This window comes from Frieseomelitta varia, unplaced genomic scaffold (assembly GCF_011392965.1).
Source record: "Frieseomelitta varia isolate USP_RPSP 00005682 unplaced genomic scaffold, Fvar_1.2 scaffold_215, whole genome shotgun sequence".
Classification (NCBI taxonomy): Eukaryota; Metazoa; Arthropoda; class Insecta; order Hymenoptera; family Apidae; genus Frieseomelitta; species Frieseomelitta varia.
This window is the reverse complement of record NW_025109917.1, coordinates 1,689,370-1,712,132: the sequence shown is the minus strand read 5'-3', so window position 1 is coordinate 1,712,132 and position 22,763 is coordinate 1,689,370. Positions and strand designations below refer to the sequence as shown.

The 22,763-nt window shown below is 45.5% G+C and overlaps 3 protein-coding genes across 6 annotated transcripts in view; 1 reads left to right on the top strand and 2 right to left on the bottom strand.

The window, feature by feature from the left end:
- LOC122527312 (acyl-CoA Delta-9 desaturase-like) overlaps positions 1-9,525 on the bottom strand; it is a 10,265-nt gene extending 740 nt beyond the window's left edge. Inside the window, exons 1-6 of one of the 2 annotated variants that reach the window (XM_043651373.1) lie at positions 9,436-9,525; positions 2,224-2,515; positions 1,386-1,516; positions 1,097-1,302; positions 496-678; positions 1-326 (exon numbers count right to left, since the gene is read on the bottom strand). The exon at positions 1-326 is cut by the window's left edge and continues 740 nt beyond it. In XM_043651373.1, the coding sequence (XP_043507308.1) occupies positions 62-326; positions 496-678; positions 1,097-1,302; positions 1,386-1,516; positions 2,224-2,440 (1,002 nt within the window). In that variant the 5' untranslated portion in view covers positions 2,441-2,515; positions 9,436-9,525 and the 3' untranslated portion in view covers positions 1-61. Of the gene's footprint in view, positions 327-495; positions 679-1,096; positions 1,303-1,385; positions 1,517-2,223; positions 2,516-2,603; positions 2,773-9,435 lie in introns of those variants that run through there. The other variant, XM_043651372.1, reaches the window with a different exon arrangement.
- The window catches only part of LOC122527310 (follistatin-related protein 5-like), a 52,863-nt gene that overhangs the window by 7,157 nt on the left and 22,943 nt on the right, over positions 1-22,763 (top strand). The window lies entirely within an intron of this gene.
- Positions 13,461-15,925, bottom strand: LOC122527311. Its single transcript, XM_043651371.1, has 3 exons — positions 15,815-15,925; positions 14,614-15,014; positions 13,461-14,037 (listed from the first exon to the last, which is right to left on the bottom strand). Exons 1-3 carry the CDS (start codon positions 15,875-15,877, stop codon positions 13,461-13,463), a joined length of 1,041 nt encoding a protein of 346 aa, XP_043507306.1. The 5' UTR covers positions 15,878-15,925.

The window sequence follows — 22,763 nt, the reverse complement described above, 5'->3', positions numbered from 1 at the left end:
AAAAAAAAAAAAAAAAGAAGAAGAAAAAGGAAAAAAGAAACTCTTCTCGGCGGATGTCTTCTCAGTGTCTGTGATTTCCCCAAAGGCTGTTCGTCCCGTCGCCCTTCTTCATGGTCGTTCGATCGACCAGCTCTTTGCTCGGCGTTTTTAAATTGTACGCCAGGCCTACGAGCGCCATCAGCTCTATGAACGCGGTGGTCGCGTTCAGGCCGTACGCGCCCAGTTCCGCAGCCTTGTAATCCCACGGGAAAGAATGATGGTAATTGTGCCAACCTTCACCCAGTGCGAAGAAAGACACGGTGGGGTTCTCCGTCGGCTTGACCCTCCTGCAGTCGAGTGGAAAACGGGGTTAAATCGCGCTTGAAAAACGGCTTCGGCCGTCGTTTCGCAAGTTTTAATTAACTTGGCCCCTCCCAACCACCCACCCAGCCTCTCCCCCTCCCCCGTGATCGACGGGGTAGCGACCCGGCATGCGAGCCCCGCGTTGAAACTTGCCTGTTATACGGTCGATTTCCCCACATGTGGGCGAAACTGTTCACGACGAAAGTGGCGTGTAACGACCAGACGTAGCGAATGAACGCCGCATGAACGCTTATGAACAACGTTTCGTTCCACACCAGCATCGGCAGCAATATCGGCAGCACAAAGCAGAGCGAGACCATAATGACCTCGTAATACCTGCAACGAGACAGCAAAATGCACAAACGGGCCGCGTTTCGCGCTTTGGCTGGCAAGCCAGCCGCGACAGAAACGCCATTCAACGTTGGAACCAGAGATCTTGGAGACTCTCGCGAGTCGGCCTCCGGCGAGCGCGCATTCACATTCGTCGTCGTCTTTCATCAGCGACCGTTTGCGCGTCGCAGCATTTCGGCTTTGACGCAGCGCGGCTTTATCAAAATTCCTAAGGAATTCCGCGCCGGCTAATCATAAACTCGCGAAAGGAACCGTGAGTCCCTCGTGAGTCCATTGGAACAAGGCTGATGTACGTTTGAATTGCCGCTGTAAACACGAGGATCGGCCAGCGCGCTCTGCTCCGTACAACTGTACGAACAGAATAGAGAAATTAGTCGAATGCTTTGAGGCTGAATATCCGTACCTGTCGAAAAATCTCAGCACAGGATCCGCGACGATGTCGCTCATGTCGACTTTACTGCCGTACTCCTTTACGGCCGGGTGCCTTTTGACCATCAGCCAGCCGATGTGAGAGAAGAAGAATCCGCGTGTAGCGTCGTGCGGGTCCGCGGGTGTCTCCGTGTATTTGTGGTGCGTCCGGTGGTCTCGTATCCAATTGTAAAAACGAGTCTGAATCGAAGAAATTGAATCGTATCTGTCGTACAATTCCCGAAAGCGTGACAACGCTAGAAAGTCCGATGAGATTAACCTACCTGGCCAGCCATGCAGTACAAGCAAGCCAGAAAGATTCGCAGAGGGATCTTGGCGGAGTAACTCTTATGCGCCCAAAGCCGATGAGCTCCCGCCGTTACTCCGAAACCAGTCGTCAGGCCGTACGCAATGTCTTGGAATGGGAGCAGAACAGTATACATCGCGAGAAATTTCTCGCTAAACTCGTTAACACTACAATCGATCTCGTTTCTTTGCGCTATTCGGAGAGAGGAGATCTTTAGCCGGGGAATTAATCTCTTTTTGCAACATTTTCTCAGTTTTAAGTATATTTAAATGTAACCCAGGCAAAACAAATGATAAGTTTGTTACTTCTTAATCATTTCTATCCGGTGATATCACACCTGTCGAGTTCGAAAGAAGAAGAAAGCGACGAATTATTGTACACGGTTCGGTCACTCGTTATGGTCCGCGAGCCAATTGCCAGCGCAAGGAGTAACACGTGCGTCGATTGTCTTATCTTTTAGTTAATTTCACTCTGACTAAAGAGACTCTGACTCTCCGAAGAGTAAAGGTAAAAAGTGTTTCCCGAAGGAAAATCGCGTGTCGAAGACCGGCGAAGGGTTAAATCTCGAGCCAGCCAGATTGGAAAGAAAGGACGACGTCGGGAGGGAAAACAGGATAAAAATCGATTTTCCAGCTAGCTCAAATATTTGATACGTCAATAAACGGTTTGACTGAAATTCCGAACGGCTAAGAATAAAGCAGTGGCAGCGAGACGGAGGAAATTCGGGAAAGTAGGAAAGAGAGAGAAAGAGAGAGAGAGAGAGAGAGAGAGAGAGAAAGAGAGAGCGAGTTCCCTGAACCACGATGTATACTCACTCCAAATCCACGTCCAGAACTTGGCATCTCGATAACCGCTCACGAAACCGTAAACGGCGAGGAAATGAAGCACAATGATACCAATCACATTTCGCCATATTATCGGCTGACTAGCCGGTGTTCGTTCTCTCGGCACTGGAAGTGGCTCCACGTCCTTCTCCAACGTCCGATCCGCTTCCTTCTTCTCCTCGTACTGTGTTACCGTGGTGGTGTACATTCTTCAGCAGCGACGTTTTTCCCGGTTTTTTTTTTTTTTCTTTTTCGCCTCTAATTTGAAAATGGATCGATCCACCTGTTAAAACGTCGACAGGAATGATCCTCGGGGCTTCGATCAAATTTTACGACCGTCCGTCCGCGTAAAATTTCGTTAAATGCATTACCCCGCCGCTCTAATTACCTTACTATAGCTACATTAACTAATTAACATGATCAAGCCGACCGTTAGGCCGGCGATATGACTATCAATTACACGTACGATATAAAAGAGCGGTAATTGCATCCGCCTCGTTGTATCGTCTGATCGCGCTTTTGCGCACGAAGCATCGAAATACGCGCTATCATGTAACGTATACACGCGCGCAACCTATTCGATGCGTATAATTTATCGAATGGAAGAAAGTCAGCCACGCGTTTTACGAGTGACGCGTTACCCGTGCGCTCGAAAGCGGCGAAAGAAAGTGCAAGGTCTGGGGCGAATCGCGCGAGCTGACGCCGCTCGGACGGATTTATAGGTTTCGTAGAAACTCGCATTTCGTGCCAGCCAGCGGAATGAATCACGATTCAGATATCGAAGGGGGTAATAAGCGCGTTGAATTTACGTGGGAATTTAATTGAACGATCGTTCGAGCGCCGCCATTAAAAGAGATTAAGAGGGACAAAGTCAGCCGATGCAAATTCACTTCCGTCGGAACCACTTTTCATTCGCGGCAATTGTCAAGGTATTTGCTAAACAATCGGACCCGATCGCTGCGTAAACGCGATAAAGTAATAAATAACGGCGTCCTACAGTCAGCTCTGCCTGTCTACGCAATTTGCACCGTTTTGCCACCTCTGCCCCTCTACCCCGAAACGAACGTTGTAAGTAGGCGGAATCGATTCGCGGCAAATTGCGTGGAAAGACCTCGTACAAGCTCGTTGGTGAATTATACGTATGTGTGTACGTATAAACGGGTTGTCGTTATTCGTTGTGTACATTCCAAGAGGAGTATCCGTTAATCTCTGGCACTCTTTATTACCGCACTCGCGCGAGACAGAAGCCAAGCATTTTCAGACAGCAAACAAATTCACCGCTTATCGCTGTACTTGCGAGTAGATTTTCAACAATCCGACAACGCGACGCAAATTATTTCGCGTACGGTGTTTACCCGCGCGACCAGACCTTTTTTTGAAAACCTTTTATTTATCTTTCTCCTACTATAATCGTGTCAGAAACATTTGGACACGTTGGTGACAATTTTCACCCCAAGTTCACCCATCGATCTCTCGCGTTCAACAAAATCCTTCGTTCCGGGCGGTAGAGTGTCCCGGAAAGTGGGTACAAACGAAAAGAGCCAACTTCAATCGGAAAATTCCATCTATTTAAAAAAGAATCATGCAAATGAATCGGTAGTTCCGTCCCGCGGTGAAAGAAGGAACGTGCATTTAGCCGCGTCATACGAATCCCGCGTTCCGGCAGCCAGATTTAATCAAAAGTTTAATGCATTCTAAAACGCCGGGTTTCGTGCCGCGCGAGTTATCCCAGGGAGAAATTAGAAAACACAGAGGACCGGAGGGCATCCGGAGGATCCTGACGATCCTTTATCGCTTTCGATTATCGCTTTAGAATGAAATCACCGCTCGGGAATGGGAATTTTATGAACTGTCCCGTTCGGTTGTTGGAACGTGGCCGAAATGCGTCCGAGCAGATGGCTTTATATTAATAATTCAATAACACCGACGGCACACACGCGACTCGGTGCCCGCTGCACCTGATCGATGCATAAAGTTGCATGTCGGACATCTGCGACTTCCGGGCAGACAAGATATTCAACGGCGTATGGAAAGCTTTCGGTATTGTTGTGCACGTCAGTAGCAATTTGTCCTCAAACGAATCACGATTCTACGAGTTACATTATATGTACATGCAAGGTTTTTAATCATTTTAATCTGTAAATGCAATTGCTTCCGGAATTATTCGTCATTTTTATCTCTTTGCACTCGACTATCCCTACTTGTATATCTGAGCTAACAGCTCGGACTTTCCTTTTTTTTTTTATAATATAAATATAATTATAACGAAGGCAGATATGTGAGATGTAATAATGTAACAGTATAATACGTGGACAGATGCCTGGAGTGAAAGCTATAATAACGACGTGAGAAAAATAAAAGAATTTCAGAAGAAATCCCGAGTCGCGAGTCAATTGACACTTCTCGTGCTTCTTACGGGATTTAATTTACAAAATGACAGAGAAGATTTTTTATTTTTTTCGAAAACTGAAAATATTGCACGTATCATTGACTTTTATATGTTATAGTTTTAGAAAACCCGCAATGTACGTTGACGTTTCTACATCTTAGTCGTCTAATATTCGTCCAATCTCAAGTTGAAAATATTTACTTTCCAAGTGTGTATTGACCGATCCTGCATCGCGAAATAGAAAAATAAGATTGATCTAGTCCTAAAGTACATCTTTCTCAATAAATCAACGTAATTGATAAACAAAAAACCGACGTACAACAAAAATCGTACATTCGACTTGCTAATAACTTTAGCCATTAAGCAGATACACGTGTAACATTCTGTTCCCGTCTTTCGAAATTCGACGAGCAGTGATTTACGGTACAGCGCGCATAGCAGGCATCAAACCACGACGAGCCTGTCGTGCTTTCGCTCGTAAAACCTCGTCTTTCGACACGACGGCAATTTCCTTCCCGTTTTCTATGCCAGATCATAAAAATCCGCGCGTCGATCCGTGGTCGCGCACCTACAGCGTCACCGGCCACGAATGATGGACCGTCGAACGAGACAGTATCGTCGAAACTGACACGAGCGTGCCCGCCGGTCGTTGAAAATTATCGTCCGTTCGCGACGCAACGAAACGGCGGTGTCACCCACTGATAAATCCCGATCGAATTTTCAGAGTTAATGCGAAAGCTTGCAAACAGATTTGAAATCGACGGGGAAGTAGAACATCGCTGTTTGAAACGCCTCTATTCGGGGAGGATTGAATGCCGATAGAGGTATTCTTGTACGTGTCGGTTTCTTGCCAGTTTACGAAAAAGATTTAATGGAATTTTCACTGGAGAAACGAAGTTCCAAATATAGCTAAACGAAGATAATCTAATCGTCTGTAATCGTAGAGTCAACAATTGATGAAGACGGATTAATTATTAGTAATTGTAATAGGGACGCACGTTTAAAAAAAAAAAAAAAACATATTTAGAAATGGGAGTTCACTTTGGAAAGATTTAATAGAATTTTCATAAAACCTGAAACCTGAAATCTGAAGTTTTATGTTTAAACGAGGATCGTCCGTAATCGTAGAAACGAAAGATCACAAGGACGAATTAATTATTAATAATTATAATAAGGAACGTGTTTAAAAATATGGCAATAGGTATTATAATAGAAGCATGTTTAAAAATAGAAATTCGCTTTAGATTTAATTAAATTTTTATAGAACCTGAAATCTGAGAACGAAGTTTCAAATATATCCAAACAAAGATGATCTGTAATCGTCAGAATCAGAATTTGACAGAGACGAATTAATCGTTAATACTTGCGATTAAAAAATGCATGGAAAAACTCGTTCGAATATAGGAGTTCAACTTTTGACGGACCAGTCTTGCTAAAAACCAAAACCGGGGGGGACGTTTTCACAGTCAGTCTCGCCTGGAGACGAGCGTTAAACTCTGGTACATTCGCCGTGATTCGATCAACGGCTCGCGAACAAAACCATTTCGAAAGTTCATCTAACCGAAAGCATCCTGACGTAATCGTACTGTCGAAATCTCCCGGGCAAGTTTTTGCATTCTCCGCGAGCGGCTTCACTTGGCATGGAACCTGCGGCGGAACCACCGCCGTGACAATATTAAATCCATGCTCGATTGCCCAAAGCCGACGGATAACACTATGCAACAACGCCACGGGTAACGCTTTGTAATTATCTTCATCTGTTAACGATGCGTTTGCGATTCGTGTAACTAGCATAACCGTAATGGGAATAACACGGCGGAAATTGTGGTTTGAGAAATGCGCGGGCGAAACTTGTGCGGGACGTTGGTTGGCGAAAAACACAAATCGAAGGAACAGATGCGGCGGAAATGTTTCCGGTTTGTAACGTTCGTTAATGTCCCGCGAGGTTTCGCGAGGTTTCTACGGTTCGGAAGATTCGATAACGAGGAAAAGCTACAAATTAATATCAACGTTTAACGCCGGTGTCCGATCTGTCGTCTTCGCTTGCGCGTGTTACAATTTTCACTCGACAAATTACATTGGTTGATGTTGCGTTTTCTTGGAAACGAAGAGAAAAAAAGAAAAAATTGTACCAACTGTGTCTCAGCTGTTATATATATTTTTATATCGATCGTATCGCAATTTCAGAGTCATTTCCTCGCTCGTTTCTTTGCGAGTAATTTCAGTCACTTTCTCGCAGCAATTCCAAGAAGATGTTTGCCAATCGCGGACAAGTGGGAGATATCCTTGCGATTATATTCGATCGAGGTACAATGGAACGCGGCGCTTAATTAGTCACACCGTCAAATCTACCGACAGAGCGGGATTGAACGCTTGGGCAAACGTCACGGGCCATTAATTTTCGACAGAGCGCGCGTTAAGTAAAAGACACTTTCAATTTTTCTACCCGTATCAATCTTTTTACGCGGAAATTCGTAGCCTCGGATAGGTTTCACCTCGGACGGTTTTGCCGATATTTCCCGTGGATTTATTTCGCGTTAACACGCCGCAGTTTCGACAAGCGGCAAGAGGGAGGGAGAGTAAAACCATTAAAATATACGGAGAGAGATGACTAAGTTTAAAGCGGATGAAAGATTGGCAAAAGCAAAAGCGCGATAATGCCGGAGAAATTTGTGCAGGATATTGCGTTCTATTGTAACGGGAATATTTGTCGCCCGGCAGGAAATGGATTCTCCGAATAAAAGGGTAACGCGCGTCCTGTGCACGTGCGCGCGCACGAACAAAAATAAAAACATAGCGCGCGGTGAAAATTTCATTTCCTAGAAAATTTCTGCTGGCGTTGGTGTACGTACACACACAACGGGGGAGGAAAGTTACAATGGAGAACTATCGAATCCATTAATGAAATTGATTGAATTTCATCGATTTCTAAAGTTTCCGGCGTAGACACAGTTCGGTGGTAATTAATCGAGGTTAAATCTACTGGAGAAAAAAACTTTCATCTTGCGTCGAAATGAACTTTCATCGCTTCCGTCAGCGGCGTGTTCCGGTTGTAACGAAACAACGTCGTATAAACTCCCGCGTTCGCGAACGCTTCCGTTCGAGTTATAATCTTTCAAAGTTCCCCAGCGTCATGGAAAATGTTCGCTGTGGCTTGTTCCAAGCCGAGGATACGAGCTTCGCAACATCGTCTCGTAGATTGCCGAACGTCTCGAAACGCCCCGAAAATTCCCCGGGTGCTTCGAATTGTTTGACAAACATCCACAATATGCTCGCGCGTATCTAGTAAATTAATAACCGATTCCCCATAAATCTAACGTTTGAAGTATTCTCAAAGGTACGGAAGGTCCGTTAATGCACTGTGTTTAATAACCCGAACTATTCCAACTCGGCGAAAAACATTTTGTGTGTGTGTTCAAACACACGCGTATTGCGCGTGTAAATTACATAATCTCGCAGAGCCGCGCTGATTGCAAAAACAGAGCAAAGAGAATACGAATTTAGGATTAAATGTCTCATTAGGAATTGCTTGCACAACCGTCAGCAATTCTATACGATCGTTACACAGCCGATCGAGGTACGTACGAGCGTATACATATTGCTTCAGTGTCGCGTTCCGACTTTGATGAGCAAATTAGGATTCTAACTGGTTTGTCGGAATACAGGCTCGTCTAACCTAACTACCTGGAATACCAAACTATCTCTATCTATAAAACAGGATCATACTGTCACCTTCCGATTAACCGAATTATAACGCTTTCAAAGCGAGACGAATCGTTTTCTATCCCCAAGCGTTTCAACCTACTTCGTTTACTCGAACTCGTGGCCATTGGTCCTCGTTTCGGCCCGCAATTATCGCGCTGCGTCCGGTAAAAGCAGCGTCCAATGATTGAATACATCTTTGTGCCTCGTAGATACGCCGAGTATCTAATTTACTTGATGTTTATTCATTAGCGGTCGTCAACGATTGAACTGGCGGCTGGCTAATCCTTTAATACCACGTCATTTATCAAATGATAATAGCTGTACTACACCAGCTTATCAAATACTCGGTCGAAACCACTGTATTAGCTGTTTCGAGTTATCAGGTTACGCGCACGTGTTATTCGTTAGATACATCGTAATCGTTAGGTACATCATCTATCGATTATCGATAATTGCCAGAGACGTTTACCCTGTTTTCGACGCCACTCCTTACACCGTCACGGGGGAGAGGGAGGGGGTGGAGATTTCAACGTAACGATTACACGCGTAACGACGCGACGTCGCACACCGATGCAATTCGTCCTCTCGAAAGTAGTCCCCGTAAAAATAATTAATTTCGCGTTAATCCATCGCACGTGCATTTACGTCCGAATTGTACGTGCCACGTAGCTGTGTAGTACGTAACGTGCGTCCCTACGTCCCTGTTGTAATTAGTTCACGCCGCGTCGACTCTAGAAACGAGCATTCTCGATACTTCGTAGCTTCTTTTTTTCCCTTCTTGCCTTGCCTGCCACTCCAACTGCGCGTCAATCGTAGCGCAGGCTAATTACTACCAGCGCCGGAAAATCGACTAGCCGACGTTATTCTGGCTGGGGTAATCTTTGCGAAACGTCTCATCGGAAAAGTCTCGTCAGTCTCGTCTGCCGTCGGTTGAACACGACGGACGGTAGCCGGTCCGACTCGTCGTACACACACCGGTGTGCTCAAGTATCAGTAATCGATACATCTTGTCTGCGCCGATGTCACCGCGAACACCGGGAGTAACCAGGGTAACATCGAGGACCGTCAAGCTACCCGGTATACGCCGGGTATTCTCTCTCTTTACTCACCCGCCGTGTCGGCCGACTACCAGCCACTTAGAAAGCCAGTTAAACACCACAGCACCAGCAGCACTAACGGCGAGACGCGTGTCATCGAACTTGTCGATAACGTTTCACAGCGATTCCCTTGGTAGCCAGCCGTTTATAAAGTGCCCCCTAATCTCCTGACGTGTTCGTTCATTGTTAGATGCCCCGGTGCAACTATCAACGTGTTCCTCGGAGAGGGGGCAAGTGCCAACTATACCTGATAACCCATAGTTTCTAAAACGCACAGTGGTGATGGCGATGACGGTGGTGGTGGTGGTGTTGGTGGTGGTGTTGGTGGTGGTGATGGTGGTGGGCCTCGTCTGGAAAACAGGGAGGAAAACGAGTCACTCTGACCATTTCAGCTCCTACTCCTTTCTCCTCCTCGATCTCCTGTAATCTCGTTCTCCCGCGTCTTCCACATCCTGCCGCGCGCAGGGGGTTATGTATCGCGTACATACATACATACATACATACACACACGGTACAGTGGCTCGCGTCTAGACGCGAACGTCTACACCAAACACACGTACCGACGCTTCGTACTTTTCCTGTTATGGCGAAACCATTTCGCATCTCGCTTATCCTCGCCGAACTATTGCCCTCGTACGCGCGCCCCTCTTTTCGGATTGCCCCGCTATTTATCTAAACGTCGGCGTGGCCGTCGCGCCGCTGGAAGAAGCTGTCTGCATTTCCTATGACTATGATCGAGCGAGATTTCGCCGAGATTGTCAGAGTCAAATTCAAGGAGACACGGAGCCGCAGGAAGTGTGTTAATCTTGCAGCCGCGTTTTGTTGCTTCCGCGGGGATTCCATCGTCTTCAAATTTTTAACGGGCAAACATTTTCAATTCGAAGCTTTAGAAACTTCCCCACCAACTCGATCGAGTTCGAATTTTGCAGAAGTATTTATAATCGTACAGATGCAACTCGCTACGTTTTTCCTTTCTTTCTTTTTTCTTCGAAGGAGCACAGTCGCTTCGAATCGTGTTTTGACGTTGGAAACGTTTCGCGATAATCGACCTAATACCGTTAAATTCTCTCGAGAATCGGATTCTATTGGACTTACCAGTTTTCCAGATCGATCCACCTTGCATCTGCCTTCACCTCGCGATAAATTGAAGGTGAATGTACGGGAAAATCGAGCAAATTCGAAAATCCGGGTAGAATCCACTCTTCGGAGAGAATTCAAGAGTAACGTATCACGCGGAGCATGATTCGGTGAGCACCGAATGTACAACACTTTCAGCGAATCCCTTCCCTCCTTTTCATTTCGAGCGTTTGTTCCGCCACGGTATCGATACCACCAACACACACACACACACACACACACACACACACACACACACACACACACACACACACACACACGAGTACCATTATGCCGCTACATTTAGCTTTACATTTTCAAAACTTTCACAAAACGAAAGGAGTACTACCGCTATCTTTCGATCTTCTTGTTTTATCTAACTTTCAATTATGTTAATACTTATGTTTTGTAAACTTACGTTTTTTTCTTCTTTCCTTTGCAATTTTATGCAATTAGAAAACACATCGGCTCCTCGTTGAGTAATTTATGATCACTCAGTCACTGATTCGGGATCGTCACGGTAGACGTAGATCAAATCCGGCTGCCATAAAATTCGATATTTCACGATTCCGAATACTCCTCGTTCGTGGATTTTATTCTCTAGCGCGAGCTCTCTTCGATATCGTAATTCTTCGGCACACTTAACCTTGAGTTAGAAATCGCGTCGCGATGCTTTCGAGTTGAAAATCCTCTGAGGTGAACAGAGGAGAACAGTGCCCTAGATCGTAAGACGCGTTACATTCGATTTCATTAGCGTGATTATCATCCGGTGAAACACGTATAAAATGTCGGCCGCTTTTACTTTATCGTTAATTTATTTTAATCTTATTGTTATTAGCGTATTAGATATCCACGAAGCGCGAGACGCGCGGCTTTCACTCGCCGGCCGCTTTTTTTTTTCTTTTTTTTCGTGCGGTTTTATCATATTCTGAGATCAATTTCATCGTGACTTGCTACGCAGTGCGCATTCTTTGCACTAGAAAATTCTACGTTTTGCAAGATGCTACGTTATGCGAGTATTTCTAGCGTTTCATTACTTGCAAGTCTTCGCTTCTGGTTTCCACTCTCTGATACCTCTTCCACGATAATTAGTAAACGTTGGCGAATTGACAAGCTCTTACAGTTTTACAACCTTACGTTAGACAGCGGTAATGTCTAAACAAGGGATGTTTGCTTATATGGATGGTTAACTCGGTAATACATGTTTGAGGATTTTATCCGTTTCAACGAAGTTGCACGAGCCTCGTGTGTGCACGTGGAATCCGGAAGCGGTACGTACGTTTGCGTTGAAACGTGACGGCAAATATTGTGTTCGGTGAGCTAAGACTCGCCCCGGCGTAAAAACGTGACGGATTCTTTATCGAGGAACTTGGGAAATCCTGAGGAATTCTTTATATACGGAATCACGCGCATCGCTGCACGCGATTACGAGGCGAAGAAAAATCAAATCGAGGTGTCTCCGGCGATTTTTGCGAAACGCGATCGTCCATTATGCAATTGCCATTCGACGAGCGTTTAGCGTTTTTTGGTCTTCCAAACGGTTGTTAACGCTCAAAGATGTACACGCGGCTTCGTCGCCGTTAGTCCCGCGAACTTTCGCTACGAGAACATTAAAACACTTCTTGTAATTACTCGTCAGCCAGTGGTAAACGTCCACCACGTTTATTTCTCTCAGACAGCAATCACGTATTTCGATTTAACGTTTGACAAGCGTCACCGTGGAAATTTCGACGAGGCAAACAACAACGTACAGTGGTTATCCACGTACATCGAACGTATTCGAAAACGTTGAAAGGGAACTTGCCGCGTTATTCAGTAGCCTCCTCGGGAATTTTCCCAACGTGCGGTTTCCCGGGCAAAAATTTACGAACCCGATGAAAGGAAGCGTTCACTCTATTTTCACGAATCCTCGATTCCTCGATTCCGCGTGCCTCACGATCGAAGATTTCCTCCCGTCGCTCTCTCTTTCTCTCTCTCTCTCACCAGATCCGAATCTTTGCATAATGCCACCACGATGATAAAATACTCCCTTGCCTGCAAATCGAAATCCCAGCGTAGTCGCATGCACGTGTGCGCGTGCCCGTGTATAACACGTACGTGCACGCAGCGATCTTCTCTGCGAGTATGAGCGGGTGGGAGCGGGTAGGGTGAACGAGTGGGAGGGAAGAGTGCGCGGCGGAGTGCCTGTAATCAAAATGCAAAACTCTTCGGCTTTCAATTGCATGGAATATCGAAATATCCGGGGCGTGAAGTGGATATCGGGTTACTCCCCCTCTCATCCCCCCTCCCCCCTCCCCGGACACTGTGAAAAACTGTACGTTCCCGCGCGCACGAAATTCCTCGGAAGACAGTTTGGTTCGCTTTGCAATTTACAACGTCGTTCCCTCCCCTCCCCTCCCCTCCCCCCTTTTCTCTCTCTCTCTCTCTCTCTCTCTTTTTTGGCACCGGATTATTCTACGTTGCGCGGAAATCGATGATACACAAAGGAAGGAACAACGTACGCGTGCAGAGAGGATTCTTTTTTCGTCCCCTGTCCCCGCCGTCTATCCGCCGTCTATTCGGCCCCTGTGAACGGAATAAGTAATTCGAGCGGGCCGAGGAAGCGACGATCTCTCGACTGCGCTGGTACAAACCTCGTCTCGCCTATAAAATTTTTCGTAGCGGCAATTTGGGAAATCGTCCAATCGCGCGTGGAACGAATGGATCGTAAAACACGATGGGGTGGAGGGGTATGGAGAGGGGGGGGGGGGCAGCAGCCTTCGCGATTACCTCGGGAGAAGAATCTGGCTGGGATCACGATGGTGGAACTTGGAGCGAAACTTGGCCTCGCGGCGTAACCGCCTCCGGAACGATTCCCGTTGATCGACGTTCAAATGCAAATTCTCTGTACGGCGGACGGCTGGTTGGCGGACGGCGTTCGTTCACGGTGGACAGCAAACGGTTGTCGCTTGATAGGGACAAACAGAGGGCATAGTGTAAACGCAGACAGGTAGACAGACCGTGGGGCAGACACACGGCAACGTCAGCGGCGGCGACGGTGGACAAACTTTCTTCGTCTCTCCGAACGGCACGATGTCCGGACGATTCTTCCTCGCCTCTTTCATCAGAGCCAATAACTCCTGTACGCGAGCCAATCTGCTGTGGAAATCGTCGCGCTTGCGTTTTTTACACTTTCTCGTCTGCGTCTCGACTGTCGTCACTGTCTCTCTCTCGAGAGCTTTGCATCGACAGATCAACTTGTCGGGATGAAGCGGCGGGATGATGGTCGTGCTACCCCAACAGAAGGACTCGAGATCTATGGTGGTCAGCTGCCGGAATTGATACTGGTAACGATCGTCGGTTTCCTCGCGTGCGTAGAACGCCTTCTCGATGCCGACTGGCGAGTGTATCTCGGTTATGATACAGTTGCCCAAATAACTGATACGTACGTAGAGCTCTATGGTGGCGTCGGTCTTCTGCAAATCTTCGTCGAGCAGAGCGAACGTGCCGCGCGTCGACCTGGACGATTAACAAGATGTGTTCTTTTTTTTTTTAATTCAGTCGAGCATAAAAGCATCCGTCAAGCACCTGTCTGAACCGCATCAACAAACTGTTTCTCCGTTCTCCGAAAACGACGAAACATTGGGTATCTCTCTCAATTCGTGTCTCGCCAAGTCGTGCATTATCACTCGAGAAGAGATCCTAGCGTAGAAAATTTCAACTGAAATCTCTCGTTTAACTCTTGCGAGTGTTACGGTTTATCTTAGCGAGTGAAATGTTTCCCAGCTAAATCCGAACGGTGTAACGAGATTAATAAGGCCTAAACAGAGACGAGAGAGATTATCTCTCTTCTCTCTTTCTTTTTCAAGCGGAGAGAAGAGATTTCGTCCGATACGGGTCAGACAAGCCTCGGACGGTTTCCGATACAAACGAACAAGAGAGTGGTTCGAGCCGACTGGATAGTACTTGGTACAGCGGTTTTTTAAATTACGTTAGCCGCCCGTGACCCCGGGCGTAACATTTGCCGTGTCCGGGTAATCCGTTTCGCCGGCGAATTTGCATAAACGCCAGCTCCGCGTGTTTAAATGCATTCACCTTGATATAGGTTCGCGCTGCAGGCCGGCAGAAAAATAACCCTCGAGCTGCCGCCGTTCGCCGAGGTCCTTGATAACGCCGTTAAACAGATCGTCCACTCTGACGAGAGTGAACCCGAAGTTTCGCCGTGGCTCCATCTCGAAATACTTGGACACCCCTTTGTACACGTACAGCTGCAGATCCACACCGGACATTCTCTCGCGGAGGACGGCTTCCGGCACGGAGAACAGCACCGATCTGCCACCGTGGAACTGCTCGTTCTCGTAGTTGGATCCCCGATAAGAACGATAGTCCCGTCGGTTCGGCGACAACGTTGTCCATTCGTCGTCCAGCATTCGAAACATTATGACGGTCTTCTTCATGAGCGCGACGTCGAACACGTCGGTCCATGGCATGTACAGCTGCTCGATGGTTTCGACATATTCGAAAATTTAGCTGGGATGCCGTACCGTAGGATCGAGAATGTAGGTCAAGTGGATTGATTTTGTCAAGTGATTTTTTTTTTTTTTTTTTTTGTATATATACACATACGTCGTTCTCGCGGTAAATACGTATCGCATCGTGGATTTTGGAAATATTTATTCGCGAGAATGGTTTTGCGGCGTATCTTTTTTTTTCTTTCTTTTTGCGAGTGGCGAGGCAAAGCCGTGCCTCTTGGCCGTCCCTCTAAAAATACAGATTTTAAAAGGAAACGAGAGGAAACAGTGAGATGATACTTTTTAATACTACATAACGTATCCTCGCGCTCTTACGTGACCACTGGCCCGTACACCCGCCATTACGTGACCGGCACCGAGTGTATCAAGTTTAAAAGTTTCACGAAGATTATACGATGCCGGGTCGCTTTATATACCGAAAAGCCGAGCAAACGCGTTTACGTGCATTTAGGAAATCTTCGCCGTGGAACGATCTCTCCCACGAATGTAAAAAAGAAAAAAATGACGATCCTTGAGCTTTCTCGGATACTTGGGGAAAAAAGTGGCAGACAGACGCGTTTCAACCAAGAGAAACGAGGCTGCGTTGAGCAACAATAGTTAAATCTAAATATTAGCCGTAAATAAATGTGTCTATTATTATTATTATTATTGTTACTTTTCTCAAAGACAAAGTTGACAATCGATTAACTAACCTACGCACCTACGTTACGTATATAATCGCGTAAATAGTCGCAACGATACACTGCGTATCTGTAATTACTCACGTTCTTCACAGCTACCTCCAACAATATAATTCGCGAGTCGTTCGCCACCATCAGTGAGGACATCGCGTCGGCGTGCAATATATTACACGTGTCGTTCGTTTCACGCTTCGTTTAACGAGTCCGCCGTGAACTTCTGCCGGCAGGTTTGATTTATGGCCGATAAAGCGATCAAGGGCGCGAGGAAGATTCAGAAATTTTTGCTTGTTACGAAACTCTGTGTCTCTGTGTGTGTGTGAAACCGTGTGTGAAGCTTGAGGTTGGAGCGTGTCGCGTTTCCCAATTCTGCGACATCGCTGAACCTCCCACCGCTCCTCCCCGCCGTTTCGCCTGTTTCGCCGCCGTGGTATCGGCGGTTCTTTCGAGAAATAAATTTTATCCAGTCGCACAACTGTCCGCCAACTTCATTTCCCTGTTTCTCCCGCGACACAATGCGCGAGACACGCGAAACTTGCCGCTCGCCATTCTAATCGCGTTTCAGATATAAATGTTTAACAGACAGCTGCCGCGAGGAAGTTTTATCAGGAGAGCGAGAGAGATCCGACGAGATACCGAACTCGGAGGAGGATAAATGGATTTTGCCAAAAGATCCGATAGGGAGACTTTGAAATTCACCTTGGATCGATCTTTCAATCTCTCCTAACTGGTTTTTCATTTTCCGCCACGCTCCGTTTGCCTCTCGTTTTCCCCTCGCTCGCGTCCGATTAAACGAACGTAAATTTACGGTATTATCGATAATGTCTGGCGGAGGAACGACGACTTCAAGCGTCGATCTCTCCCCGTCGGAACCCGTCCTCGCCTCATTGTTCTCGGCTTCGCTCCCCCGTGGAGATATATTTTTCGGTATATTGAAAAAGCGAGAACCACTCGAGAACCAGCTCTTCCCCTCCCCACGGGCTTCCAGTCCCGTAGGTGGAAACGCCATTAAAAATATTTGGACGGGGGAGGATAGGGAGCATCAGGGCGTGCCGTGACAGGAAATAAAACAGCGGGAAATAAACCAGTGGTGAAGGAGCACGAGGGGGGAGCAGAGAGAGAGAAAGAGAAGAGGGAGCCCGCCGCTCGGCTCGAGGGCGGAAAAATCGTATTAACGACGGAAATAGATAGCGAACAGCCGAGGTAAAAATCGGCGAAACACGAGCAATTTATAGATACGGCGAATGCGCGAAAACACGGACGCAATTTATTGGCCGTGTCGGGAACGATCTTACCCTAAGAGTATGCCATAAATCACGCATCAGACCGCTCGTTCGATATATATATATATATGTGTGTGTGTGTGTGTGTGTGTGTGTGTGCGTGCGTGTGCGTGTGTGTTCGACGCTGGGGAAAAGAAAAAACGAAAGCGTCGGTGATCGCGGCTTCCCGGCTAGAAGGAAGTCTAATAACCTGAAACGCAATAACCGTGGCAGCGAGACGCGTATATGAATATGACGTAACACGAAGCGCGAAGAGGAAAAGCTAAATGTCGTTTAGCGCATCCCTTTTACCGTTAATCCGTCCGCGCGGTGCAGCGAGGCGCGCGCGCGCGCGCGCCTCGCAAAGAAAAATTTCGCAACGTTTTCGCAACGTCGGCTCTGTCAAAGGACGTGTTTACGACCGCGACACAAAGGAGGAGAAATTAACAATTGTTAGGAAATTTACGCTGCAGCGTGAACGCCGTGTCACGTGTCTCTCTGCCTTTCTTTCTCCGAAAGAATAAATAAAAAAGAAAAAAAAAAAGAAATGAGAGAAAGAAGGAAAGAGAAAAAAAAAAAGAAAAAAAGAAATTCACCTTTTCATCTCCGACTTTATCCGGTGGCAGTTGCGTTTCTCATTCAGGATATCCACTCCGCCCTATTCTCCGATAAAAATCATCACGCGCCGATAAGGAATTCAAGCGGCACCCTTCGTCGAGGCGGCCTGATCGATTAAATAGATCCGCTAATGCCCCGACAGCGGGGAGGTAAAGAGGAAAAAAAAAAAAAAAACGAAAAGGAGTTCGACCGAGGTGAGTGACGCTATCTGACGCTTTTAATCGAGCTACCGTAAATCGCTCTTTCAGCGGCGTTTCTCGCGATCGCTAATGGCGGCCGACGACGAGCGCGGGTCGAGCAGCGAAATATAAATTGCTGACACGGTTAATTCAGCCTTGACTCGCGGGGCGATTGCGAAATAAAACGCAGCACCGCCGGCCTGATTGAATTCGAACTGAATTGGATCGTCCTGATTACACGATGTTCGGCGCTGAGGTACTGCATGCACTCCGTGGCGCGTCGCGGCGCCTATTCAACGTTCGATTCTTTGAGCACGCGAAAGAAACGCGATTAAATCGGACGAATCGTGGAACACGAAACGTCGTGTCGAACTTTCGGACCGATCTCGACGGTGAACTCTGGTGACAGTGAAAGGACCGACCATCATCCCGGCTGCAAACGGCTTCCAACTTAATGATCATATCGTGGTATTCGCGCGCTAATCACCGCGTGTCGGCATTTCGGTAGATTGCCCCGCAAATCGTACCGTGCAACGTCACCGTGCAAGCGATCATCATTCGATCGAGCATACATACACACGCATACATCGGTGGACACTCGACATGACAAATTGCTCGAATTTCACTGGCACGGCAAGAATCTTTCGAGAAGCAGTGAACAGAATCGTATAGGATTAATACATGGAAATTTCCGATATTTTTTCGAGCTATACATACATATATATATATATATACAGGGTGTTTCGTAACTTGTGGGAGCTGATTGTACGCCTGAAAATAATGAAAAATGTCATATAAATATATGTCCTATCTGTCTTCGTTTATGAGATATAATGAATAGCTAGTTTTACCAGGGATGGTATATTCAATTTTCATAATAATCATAATTGGGATGAAGAAAACCCACATGTTATTGTGCATTCAAGACATCAACACCAGTTTAGTTTAAACGTATGGAATAATTAATAAATTTTTAATTGGACTTTTTTTTCTTGATGGGGAACTAACAGGCACAAAGTACGTTGATTTCTTGAGCATGCGTTTACACGAAATATTAGAGGAAGTTCCAGTCGATATTAGATTATTCGTATGCGGTTTATGCATAATGGAGCTCCGCCGCATTTTAGCCGAATGGCTAGGTAATTTTTAAATCAACACTTTGCAAATAAATGGATTGGTCGTGGAGATCCTATTTGCNATGGCCTGCTCGTTCTCCGGATTTGAATCCATTAGATTTTCATTTGTGGCGACATTTAAAATCTATTGTACACGCAACATCAATTGAAAATGCTGAAGTACTACGAAATAGAATAGAGCAAGGCTTTCGACAAATTCGAGAAACACCAGGAATGATAGAGAGAGTAACTAGATCAATGACAAAACTCGTGTAGGCTTGTCTTCAAATGCAAGTTGGTCATTTCGATCATTTTTTGTAGAAGTAATTAAAACAGAAAATTCATTATATCTCATAAACGAAGACAGATAGAACATATATTTATATGACTTCTTTTTCATTATTTTTAGGCGTACAATCAGCTCCCGAAATGGGTCCCGCAAGTTACGAAACACCCTGTATATATGTATACAGTCTGTAAATCGATGTCGAAAATCGTTGAACGCGTGAACTATTAGATTGGCCAAGAAGTGATTACTTTCTTGTGTTTGCAAATGAAAGGCGAATTTTACGAGTTTCGCCAAGCGAACAATTGTCAACGTAATCGTGTGATTTCGAAATCTTTCTTCTAAAACGAGCTTGAACAATGAGCTGTTAGATTATGCAATGAATTTGCAATTTAGAATAAATTATATTTCATGTTTATCTATTAAGAAAAAAAGGCAATTACTTTTTGACCAACCCGGTATTTATAATATTTACTTTTTATCGTTCTATCGACCGCTGTCACAATGATAGAAAGAGATCTCAATCAATTTCCGATATTAACTACAAAATTCTTCAAAAACTGGGTTCTAAATAACCTTTCAATCGAGTGCAATCCTATTGATCGCTGAAAGATCTGAATCCAATTCTTAATTTTCCGTTGTTCTGTCGATACAATGTCAAAAGAAACAAGAATAATTTTTCGATCGTTCGTCAGAGTGACAGAAAGAGTTCTCGATCAATTTCTGATATTAACTACAAAGTTCTTCGAAAACCGTGTTCTAAATAATCCTCCGATCGAGTGCAGTCCGATTGACGGTTGGAAGATCGAGAACCTTTCGTCGTTCTCGGTTCTACGCGTCTGTCGAAGCGTTTCCCATCGAAAGAATGGAACGTCAGAGCACTGGTCGTCAGAGCCGGCCGTCATTTCCCACCGATCGATGCAATTAGAGCGATTGTAAATTCGTCCGGTGCTTGACCCATCTTCGGCAATTAATGCGGCGCAAACATTCGGCAGCCGGTTTCGGCTTTCGGTAGGCTTACGGTCCCGTGAATAATGGTAATCGCGGCCGCGTAATGCGATAACAGAGAAATTCCGCCGGTGTTTCTTAAACGATGCCAAATTCCAGGCAGCCTCCTGGCTTAATGAGCGGCACTCGAGCAACAGCTGCTGCTTCAAAATATTTGCGCGCTCTCGCGACTTGCACCTACGCTCTCGCAGGCCTGCATCGATACATATGTATACATATACATATATGTATTCACACACCGGTCCGACGTCGCGCTTTAATTATAGCGAGCGCAAGTTCAGCCGACGTCCGATGTCGTCTCGTTTGAAATTAATACAATTTAAAAGGTTGTCCTAATAGCTGGCGTACGATACACGTGTAGCCGCGTGGCTCGCGATAATTACGAGAGATATATCGTAATGCGCGAGCGCGGAAGCACCTGAAACGACGATAACTACTTCTCGGAGAGATACCCGTATGCCAGTCAGTACTTTTAAATAATAGGCAACGCCGGCGTATGTAAAAGCGTATGTAAACGTAAGCTGCCAGCCATACATTTCCCGTTTCTACGGTCGCTTTGAGGCCTCGGTGAATTTTTCAAACGTGGGGAAGAAAAAAAAAAAACACGGTTGAAATGAAAATCGAATGACGCTCAATTCACGGGATCGATGTAACGGAATAAAAAAANTAAAAAAAAAAAAAAAAAAAAAAGAAAGAAAAAGAAAGGGAAAAAAAAAGAGGCATACTTCGCTGTTATAAATAATTGATAGGCAAATATCGAGGTAAATCGATTAAAACGAGCTGCACCGGTTAATTCCGTGAAACATGAATCGGGAGAGAGTCGCAGGTGTACGAGAAATCGTGCAACAACCGGCCAACGTCCACAGTTCGCGGAATATTTTTTTTCGGGCACGATTAATAGAAGGACCCGTTGCGTCGCTCGCGCAGCAATTTAAAACCGCAAGGATAAAACTTGCCCCTCGCTGTTCGTACAGCGAACATTGGTACAACGAACATTCCTAGGCAGGAATAAACAGCGCACCCCGCCTCGCCTCGTGTGCATTCAAATAACACGTAACTTCTCGTTAAGTCTGGACCCATGGTAAAACGTGAAATTATTTTGCCAACTGGGACCGCAATGGAACAAGTTCGGGTGTGTTCGTACTCATTACCGAGGATGTAAAGGAATCATTAAAGTATCAATTTAATGTTTCCTTCTCTGGATCGTGATTCCCTTTTATAATAACCTTTTAAATTAACCACCGTACATTCCAATATGGAAAAAGCACTTTAATTCTTTGTTTGCATATCCGCGTATCATCGAGTGGACTTTGAAGTTATCACGAATTGAATTAGTTGAGAAATTAAGCAGCCAATTACGGTGCTAAAAATCTTCGAATAGAGATAACTGCGACAACTCTTGAAAAAGGAAATTAACTCTTTTGCAGATTATATTCACTTTTTTTTTTGCAAATCAAGCTCTCTTACAAATCAAGTTTTTCTGCAAATTTGTTTTCTTTTTTTCAAATCGTTGTAACAAAAATAAAATCCGATGTAAAGCTATTGTTCCGAAATAAACATTTTATTGCACGTACGTAATAAAACAAACAACAACATAAATATTTAACACCAAAAAAAGTATTTATGTGCATATAAAATTATATACAATGGTCGCGCAGGGTAATTTTATATATATTCATATAATAATTGACAATATATAAGAACGATAGTTGCAACAGAATAATTAATGACGTCCGCTAAATGTTCACAGGTCGAAAGGATTAGCCGAATTATTTCTCGCAGAGAGTTTAATTTTTCAACGGGGAATTTTAAAACGTCGAAAAGAAAAAAACTTCTTCAATTCGAGGTTCATCGTTGGAGAGTATGGTGGTAAAAATGGTAAAGTGCGTTGCTTCTCTTTTTCATGTCGCTCGCGAGGTGAATTCGCAAAAAAGAGTTAAATTGGAGTACAAAACCTGTAACATCTATTGCGACGATATTAAAAACAATTCTATTAATAAGCTGCCAGACAATCAGTACCTGCATCGTCTCTCCCATTATCTGCACACGCGATAAACCATTCCGAGCAGCTTCTCCGTCTCGTTCGGTCGTCGGTCTCCTCGTCCACCCCCTCTGGCATCAGCCCCTCTTCTACATTCGTCTCTTGGAAAAAATATCAGCCCGTTCTCTATCCTCGCTGCTCTCTGGCATCCGCCAGTCCACCGTTTCTTTTCCTTCGAATAATTACAGAGCCGTGCAATTCGTCTTCCGGCGGCCAAGCTTTTTTAAACGGGACAAAGATACGGCAGATGTAAATTAGAGACACTACACAGGGCTTTCGTGATTAAGCCGCGTCGGGATGAAAAAGGATTCTTCGATCCACCGAGACGGCAGAACTTCGTGAAAACACGTTCGAGTACGTACCGAGTGACGGATTGAATCCGTTTCTCATCGAGCACCGGGGGATGCTTCATCAGGGAAGAATCGTACAAATGATTATCCGCGTTCAATTCATGGTTTATCTCGACCGACGAGTCTAACCTAGTTTTCTCCCTCGGTCTCTCTAATTTATCGGAGCGAAGAAAAAAA

What these genes read in the sequence shown, in the direction of transcription:
- LOC122527311 (XM_043651371.1), bottom strand. Translation starts at nt 15,877, where the DNA reads ATGTCCTCACTGATGGTGGCGAACGACTCGCGAATTATATTGTTGGAG. An exon ending in TGGAGGTAGCTGTGAAGAAC is followed by an intron (nt 15,015 to 15,814) that starts GTGAGTAATTAC and finishes ACCATCGAGCAG; the next exon opens with CTGTACATGCCATGGACCGA. An exon ending in CAGCGCGAACCTATATCAAG is followed by an intron (nt 14,038 to 14,613) that starts GTGAATGCATTT and finishes TTAATCGTCCAG; the next exon opens with GTCGACGCGCGGCACGTTCG.